This window comes from Alligator mississippiensis, chromosome 11, assembly GCF_030867095.1.
Source record: "Alligator mississippiensis isolate rAllMis1 chromosome 11, rAllMis1, whole genome shotgun sequence".
NCBI lineage: Eukaryota > Metazoa > Chordata > Crocodylia > Alligatoridae > Alligator > Alligator mississippiensis.
Window position 1 is genome coordinate 46,884,439 of NC_081834.1, and position 8,707 is coordinate 46,893,145.

General features: G+C 56.7%; 1 protein-coding gene across 1 annotated transcript; it reads right to left on the reverse strand.

The window, feature by feature from the left end:
* Positions 1 to 221: 221 nt before the first annotated feature.
* SH3BP5L (SH3 binding domain protein 5 like) lies at positions 222 to 8,041 on the reverse strand. Its single transcript, XM_059714247.1, has 7 exons — positions 7,975 to 8,041; positions 6,899 to 7,643; positions 4,485 to 4,547; positions 3,857 to 3,985; positions 3,526 to 3,687; positions 2,743 to 2,916; positions 222 to 2,156 (listed from the first exon to the last, which is right to left on the reverse strand). Exons 2-7 carry the CDS (start codon positions 7,133 to 7,135, stop codon positions 1,755 to 1,757), a joined length of 1,167 nt encoding a protein of 388 aa, XP_059570230.1. The 5' UTR covers positions 7,136 to 7,643; positions 7,975 to 8,041; the 3' UTR covers positions 222 to 1,754.
* Between the last annotated feature and the right edge of the window lie 666 nt (positions 8,042 to 8,707).

Here is an 8,707-nt window from a genome sequence, read left to right on the forward strand (position 1 = left end):
TCCCCAGGCTCACCTCATAGTGTATCATGGTTGTGAAGCATCAAGGCTCAAATCTGTTGAGAGCACAGATTTCTTACCCTCACAGCCACTGCCCAAGTGCAGGCAACTCTGCTTTGCTCTAACCAGGAGTCTCAAGAGCAGGCTAGAATAACAAGCATCTGTAGCCCAAGCATTCCTGGACCACACAGAACTGGGAGCAAATTAAGACAGCATTCCTAGAGTTCTCTGGGGCGTAAACTTTACTTTAAATAAAATACACAGCACAGCCGCTCACTCACACACAGTCACTGGGCTGCCTCAAACCATCAGTTTTCATCACAGCCACAGTACACCAACACATCAGGCCACAGCGGCGGCAGCAGCAGCAACAGCCCCCCATAAAGAGGGGCACCCGTCACAGAGAGGAGGCAGCCCTGACTTCCAGGACAGCGTGGGTGGCAGTGCCCAGGAAACTCCCAGCCCAGTTGACACCCCGCTGTCCCCCTCCCTGCAGCCCACTAGTGCAAATCGAGTTTCACGCAGCTTGGACAGTACTTGTCTCTTTGCAGGAAGGAGGACTGGAGTAGGAATTGTGACCTTGGGGGGAGATGGGACAGGGTTAGGGAAGGATAAAGGCCATTTGGCATCAGCTTGCATCCCAGGGGGGGTGAAGAACTGCCCCCCAGGGGACCTGCGCCTGCCCACCTCATTGGCAAAGGCGCTTGGCTGAAAGGTCCATAGGTGGCTTTGAGCCCTGGTGCCCTCGAGCACTGCTGAAGGCTGTGATTTTTATGCTGGCTACCTCTGTACTCTCTGCCACAAGGAGAGCAACCTAGGGCACTAAGCACCAATATTCTCAGGGCAGGGGCTGGCCCTCCCAGGTTCCCCAGTACACTGCAATGTACTGAGCAGCTATGCAAGAAGAGGGTGAATCCTGCACACAGGACTCTTCCCTCTCCCCACCCCAGCAAGGGCCACAGAGGTCCTGGAAAGAGGGCGTGAGTCCCCAGGGTGGGCCAGGGAAGGGCAAGGTCTACAGGCCACTGCTGTATGTCAAGGTCACTGCTACTGGACCCCCTTTCCCTGTGAACAGAGCATGCACCTTGTTCAGGGGCTAAAGCAGGGCAGCAGGTAAGAGGGCAGATATCAGTTCATCCCTTGTCCTACAGCTTGGAGCCTGGGTGTATCCCCATGGGGATACACCTGCTCAGACTTGCCCATCCCTGTTCCCCACATTGATCAGATGTAGTGTATCTGGCAGCAGCATATTTCAGCCCACCAATGCCCTCCCCCCTTCCCCCACAGAGCCATGACATGGCCAGCAAGGCTAGTGACACCAGAGCCACAAGGAGCGTGCGTAAAAACTAGCAGTGCTGGTACTGTCTGCTCTGGACACACAGTAGTGCAGGGAGACTGCAGCTCCTAGCCTGCCACGTTCCCAGACCCAGGTGGCCACAGCCTGCAGGTGACTCAGCTGCAATAAAAGGACACGCAGGCTCTAACCAAAGCCCTGCCATGGAGGACCCAGAGGATGTGATAAGATGGAGCTAACAGCCTCCAGGACACAGCTCAGGCAGGGCCAGCAGTGGACCCTGGGAGGTAAAGTCTCTGGAGACCGTGGCTTAACATGGTAGGGAGGCTGCAGAGCACTAGCTCCTATGTCATATGGCCTCTCCAGAGCCAGCCGCAATGACCCCTTCCTGCCTGGACCCCACATCCCTTCCATCCAGGCAACCTGAGGGGAAGGAACAGGGTGAGGCAGCAGGGCAGGGAGGTTAGAGACTGATGCTGCGGTGGTGCTTGAATTGGCTGTGCCCGGCCCGGCGCTGCTCCCGCTCCTCCATCTCATCACTGTTGAGGCTGGTGGCATCAGACAGGCCAAGCAGGTGCTCTACTGAGTCGAACTTCTGCAGGTCAGAAGCGATGGTCTGCAGGCTGAGCACCGAGAGCGTGTCTGCAGGGGGGCACTCGGCCCCCAGCCGGGCACCCCCTTCTGCCCCCAAATAGAGAGGGCTGGCCTCAGCTCCCACTGGCGAGGCACGGCGCACAACAAGGCGCTGCAGGCGCCGGGCATGGATCTGCTCACTGATCTGCTCCAGATTGCGCAGCGCCACCGAGTAGCGCATCTTGGCATGGGAGACTTGCTGCTCCAGCCCTGTCACCTTGGCCTTGTGTTCCTGAGGGGAGATGAATGGGTGTGAGGCTCCTCCTTCTGCCCCTCAGACCTTTCCCAGCAACGCGCATCCCTTCAGCTTCGTCACCAGGGCTGCAAGCTCCTCAGGGAGCAGATGAGGACATGACAGGTCATCACCATGCACCACAGTCCCCAGGGAGCTGGGGACATTTCCCTTCCCCATCACCCTCCTCCCCACTTGTCCCCCAATCTTCTGTCCCAGCCCCATCACCTCAGGCTTGGCCTCCTGAGGTCAACAAGGCAACCATCCACTCCCAAAAGGATATAGAGACTCTCTGCCCCTGCCCTATGCACTCAGTACAGCCTGCTGCATGCCAAACCTCTTCCCCCTGTCCCCAACCTACTACAAGGGTAGGCCATTACTCAGCTTCCTGCACTCTCTCTCACCACTGGCTTAGGTCCCAGCAATGGGAATCCTTGCCGTTCTCCCGTAGGGAGCAGCCCTGTAGAGGCAGACTGTTACATTCACTACCTCAAGGGACCACAGGCACTGAGGGGAGGACCCCCACTCCCTCCCCAGGTCTCTGTCAGCAGAGGCGCTATCAGCAGTGGGTGGGTGCATGCCTCACCTCCAGGATCTGGTTGAACTGGGCCTTGAGCTCAAAGTAGGGCTTGCTCTTGACAATGAGACGCTTGAGGGATTTCTGCAGGGCCTGCACCTTGGCCTCAGCCTGCTGACATAGCTGGGTAACGCGCTGGTGCTCCCGCTCGCTGCGCAGCCGCTCCTCCTCTGCCTCATTCACCTGCAGGAATCACACAGCTCAGTGGGGTACATCCATGACCAGCCCCATCTTGCATATACAAGAAACCACCACATCCTGTTCCCTCCCCTTTTTCTCCCCCATCCTTCCCTATGCACTAGGCACCCAGGTGTTCACTATGCACAGACTGCGCAGCTTCAATTCCCCATCCTTACCTTGGGCAATTGGTACAGCTCCCCTCCTTGCAGCCCTACCCCCTACCCTATCGGGCAGCATGCTCACTTGGGACAATGCCTCCTGGAGTTGCCTGCTCTCAAGCTTTCATCACACAGGTAGATAAAGCTCTGTACCTGGGATAGCATGGCCTCTACCGCCCAGCTCCCATCTAACAGCAGTCTGTTTTCATGAGACTGGTACAGCCCCCTCAGATATTCTATTCTATCAGCAGCACAGTCCCCCTTAGTATGAGCCCTTCAACTCTCAGGTTGCTGGTGGTAGGTTCTCCTGCTACTGTGGCACAGTATCCTAGGCCCCACCCCTAATGGCTGATATTGCAGAGGGTGGTGGGGGCGGTGGGAAGGGGGGCACAGCCCCCCTTCCTGCCCCCCCCAACACTGGAATGACTTCCTGGCCCCACACCCTTGTTCTCACCTTGCAGGTGGCATGGTTGAGCATCTCCTGCCAGGTGGGGTCCAGCCGGTTCTTGTCTGCCATGACGCCCTGTTCAGCCACAAAGACCATCTCGCGGGCAGCATTGTGCATGCTGACTGCCCGCTCGTAACGCAGTGCTGCCTTCTGCGTCTCCTGCTGGGCCTGCAAAGTGGGGACAGGAGCATCACACACAAGGGAAGAGTGCAAGACCAAGGGAGAAATCCCAGGAGCCCCAACTTCAAGTCTGGCAGGTGGCACACAGCCCTGGGGAAGGCAGCTTGGCCAAGCCTGGAAGTAACTAGAGGCAGAGCATGGGATGGTGCAGTCATACCTCCTTGGCCAGGCGACGTGCCTCATAGTAGGGCCGCGCTTTCTCGATGCAGTTACCCAGCTGTGAGCCCTGTGCATTCAGCTTTCTAGCAGATTCAGAGAGGATCCTGCGGTATGTGGTTCTAGCATCCTGCAGCAGAGAAGATAGGAAAGGCTGGGTCGACAACTGGCTTCAAGGACATGGGATCCCCTCCCAAATCTGGCACCTTCTCCCTGAGGCACCGCATGTCTGAGCAGTGTCTTGGGGCTAGCACCAATCTCAAGGAGAAAGCACCTTTCAGAGATGTCTGCATCCACAGTAGAAATCACCAACCCCTCCTGCACAAGGGGAGCATCCACACCAGTGTCTGGCTGTACCAGAGCATTTCCCTTAAAGGTCTCCCACCACAGCTCAACTCTGCTGAGCTTCAAAAACATGCAGCAGGAAAGTGCAGACAGCTCCAGAAGCTGCTCCAAATGTCACCCAGTCATGACTAAGGACTGGTACCTAAGGCAGCAGAAAGGAAGGGAGCCTAAGGGCCGGACAGGACTCTGGGAAGGAGGGGCAAGGAGATGATCAGCTTGGCAGGCTGCAGAGGTGCTGGGGAGAGAGGGCTAGGAGGTGGCAGGAAGACTCAGAACTCACTCACATCCAACTGCAGCTCCACACGGTTGATTTCCTCATTGGCCTGGTTGAGGTGTTCCAGCTCCTCCTGCAGAAGAGAAGGCAGGGCTCTGGGACCTGCATCTGGACACATGTAGCCCTGCCTCAACCAGCCCCCAGCTCCTATCACACCTCCCACCCTCCAGCCTGGGGTGGGTGGGGAGGAGCCTTCACTGAATGGCTTCCACCTCCTGAAGTGAGCTGGTGCCATGTCCCTGTTGTCAGAGCACCTGATGGGGGCTCAGGAGTCCCAGGTTCTATTCCCAGCACTAGGAGCCGTTCCCTCCATCTCTAGGGACTTCAGCCTCTCCGTCTGCAGAACAGAGACTGATGCTCCTTTTGTAAAGCACTCTGCTTCTGGCTGATATGAACCACGGTAAGAACCGGGCTCTGACATCACAGGCATCCTAATGTCACCCCCCACCCCTCAGCCTAGTGCTTGTCAACACAGGGGCATTCAGGAATGTTGATCCAAATTCAACTAACAGAGTGCATTTAAGCCTGACAGGTTAAACTGCATTAAACTCCCGTATCAACAAACTTCAGCATGAAAATAGCTGACTTGGGAAGCAAATTAAACTGAACTGAACCAAGGCCACTAACTCTGAATGAGAGCACACACCCATTTCAATGCCATTTAACCATGCTGCCCTTACTTTAGCTGAATTTACTTCTAAGGTAAACCCACTTAAAAATTAAGTCACAGCAACTTTCCAGGGCACAAGTGTGCAGGGAACAGACCATATCTAAGCCAAAGTTTGTGTTGCGCACAGACTGCTGGCGGAGCCCAGCGAGCTGTGCCCTGCCATAGGAGGGAGGGTGCTGGCCCCTACCCCTAACGTCTTCTAGGGATTTTGCTTTAAATGGTTATAGCACAGGAATGCATAAGCAATACAGGGAGTCAAGAGCAAGAGCCAAACCCTCTCTGCTGGGGGACAGCACATCTCGCTGGGCTAGTCAGCTTCCTTTTGGCATCCCTTCTCTTCCCCACTTCCTGGCTAATCAGTAAAGTATCTTCAACAGGTAGGGTGTAGGGGGCCCTTGGGCATGCTCAGCCCACGGAGAGTTTGCTAGAGCTCTTTGCTGGGGAGTGGGAGATGTGGCTTCAAACATCCTTTGGGTGAGGAAGTCCGAACTCAAGCCTCCCATTCCCTGCCCTGCCTGCTAGGTTGCTGAACTAAAAGGTAGGCAAACCTGATTCCTCCTCCTCACCCCTTGTCAGACAGGGTGGATTAGGATCATATCTGTGTGGGTGGTGGCTCTCAGGTGAATACATGGCATGACAGATGAACATGACTAGCCATTAAACCACCCTTTGGAGGCCAAGTAGACAGATTAAGATGCAGCCCTAAGCATCCATACAGCAGCTATCATGCCACAAATTCACTGCCTGACTCCCTTGCCCTGCCCAGCCTATGGCTATCCTGATTTAGCAGGGGAGGGTGAGCTAAAAATTGAACTCAGTGTGGTGTGTGCTGTATCTACAATGGCTTTGCCCAAGCTGGACTTTTAGGAGGAACAAATTTGATCAAGCAGCATAAAAGTATCAAACCCAAGAGCTCACTTGATGGACTCAAGTTAAGCTCCCACCTTTTCATGTTTAAGGCCTTTATACAGATGAAACATACAGCGGTGGTTCAGAGGTTCAGGTACCAGCCAGAGATCCAGGTGTCACAGGCTCAAACCTCTGCTACACTGAGATTGTGGGCAAAGTCATAGATCTCAACCCTCCAGAGTATTTAGGCAATTAACTTCCACTGGGACCTTGGTTGCTCTCAGCCTAAGTTCCCGCCTATAAAATGGGGACCACCGCACCCCACACCTCAGAAGGTGATTGAATGGATAAATGCAGTACCGAGAGAGGTGCTCCGATACCAGGTAAACAGAGGATGCGTCAGTACCAGAGGTAGGTGCTGTTGTGCAGAATCAAGGTAATTCTTATACAAATTCCCTTCCGTTGCCTCCATCTGTCTCTGGGACCTGCTTCTTTCCACTGAGCTGGGAAAGCCACCACCACATAGTCAGCAGGCACTAGGGACACCAGATTTTAAATGCCTTCCCAAAACCACCTACAACACAGTCCCGGTTACAGCCTTCTGCCATGGGTAATGCACAGCTCACAAACACATCCTCCAGTGGACATGCATGACCAGGCCCTGGCAAAAGGCTGCCAAGCCAGCTGCCGCACCCCACATCCCCCTCCCCCCAACAAACACCAGGGATGGACTCTGCTCACCAGAGCTTATATGGCACGAGGTAAAGGGCCAGACTCTGGAGCTGTGTTTGAGACACAGGGAGAAGTGAGCAACGCACCCTCAAGCCAGCATATTACACAGACCTGTGACTGCTACTGCCTACAAGACAGAGACTCAGCCAGGCCATCACTTAGGTTCAACCCACCTGTATTCTGGGGTCCAGCTCTTCTTCCTCCTCTTCCCCACCTCTCTGAGGTGTCTTGGCACTTTCCCCACTGCAGACGTCTTCAGGGATAGGTGTCCCCGGCTTCTGACCCTCCTCTGCAGATGTCCGTAGCTGTCCGGGAGGCGTCTGTCGTCCATCCCTCTCGTTCATACCAAGAACCAGCCGCTGGTCTGAATCCTCCATGCCAGGAGTGCCATGCCTTTCTTCCCCCTCCATAGTATCAGGTTTTCCTCTCCAGGCAGGCCAGGGTGCAGCCTTCACAGGGACACAGGCATCCTACCAGGCGGTCCATCCATCACGAGCCCAAGGGCAGAGCTATGTACCTGGACCCACGGTGCCGGATCAGGCAGATGGACGAGCCATGGGCAGGTAGGAGACTGAAGCCTGCTCTGGGTTAAAGCTGGAGCTCAGGGTGTAAGGGGGACATTCAAGGACGAAACCGTGAGATGCAGGTCAAGGACTGACCACAGCCACAATGAGGCTGGAGGTCAGGCTGCAGGGTGCCCAGGCAGCACTCGCGCTTCAACTCTCAGCCCAGCGGAGCGCGGCGGTCCCTCGCGGCGGGCCGGGGGCCCCAAAGAGAGAGCAACGGGCAGGAGCTGGCAGAGGCCCCTGGGCGCCGCTCCTGCCCCACGAGGCACTGTGGGGGCTTCACTGGCAGAGGCGGGTCTGGGGCGCGGAGAGACCCAGGGGCTGGCTGGAAACACCGACGCAGGGGACGGGGCTGGGGAAAAAACCAAAAAAAACAACCAGCAGAACATGAACCGGGTGCAGTGGCCTGCCCCAAACATCAACCACCCGCATGGGGACAGGGATGGGGCCCCTGTCCCCAATGCCCTGGCACCAGTACACCCACGCTGCCTCCCTTCCCTGCACCTCCCTGCCCCCCCGCCTTATTCTGCCCCCTCCCCCACATGCTGTCCACCTTTCCCACCCCCTGCCTCCTATGCTGCCCCCGAACTGCCCCCCTTCCCCCACCCGCTGCCCTCTCCGCGCCCCACCCCGCCCGCAATGACTGCCCGTCTGGGCCCGGGCGGGGCCGCGGCTCTGTTTACCTCCAGCCCCGGGCCCGGCTCCCCCGCGCCAGCCCCAGCCCCAGCCCCAGCCCCTCCGGCCCCCCGGAACCGGAAACCGGCCTTGCCCCCGCCTCAAAGCCGCCGTACAACATGGCGGCTCCCATGCGCACCTCACCGTCGTCCTGACCGTAGACAGCCTTTGGGAAACAGTGCGGGGACGAGCGTGGAAGATTTAATAACAACACCCGCACCGGTCTGGCTCCTAAACGGGGTCGGTGAATGGCGGGGCAGGAGGAGGGGGAGCGGCATCTGGGCGCCGCCATCTTGAGTTGCGGAGAGGACGGAACATCTGGGGACCCGAGGCTCCCCGGGGGTTTCCTCCTCCGCCGCTCCCGCCGTAACGCAAGATGGCGGCGCCCTCGGCTCCAGCCCAGATGGCCGCTTCCACAAGGGCTTCTGTACGGAACACGGAAGAGCTGGTCGACGGCACCAACGTGACGCGCACCCACCGCCTCTTGGACTGGTCCAGATCTCCCTGGAGCGGGGGGAAGATAGTAATTGGGAGAAACTATAATATTTTCAAAATTGATTCTAGCTAAAAAAATAAAAAACCACAACAGGCATAATTTCCTCAAATTCCATTTTATTTAAACCCTGTTTTTATTTTGAGACGTTTCTCCCCCTCCACATCCATTGACAACAGTTGCCATGGAGTTGATGGTGGCCACATGGTCACTATGGCGATGCTGGGTACCCCCAAAGCTTTGCCAAG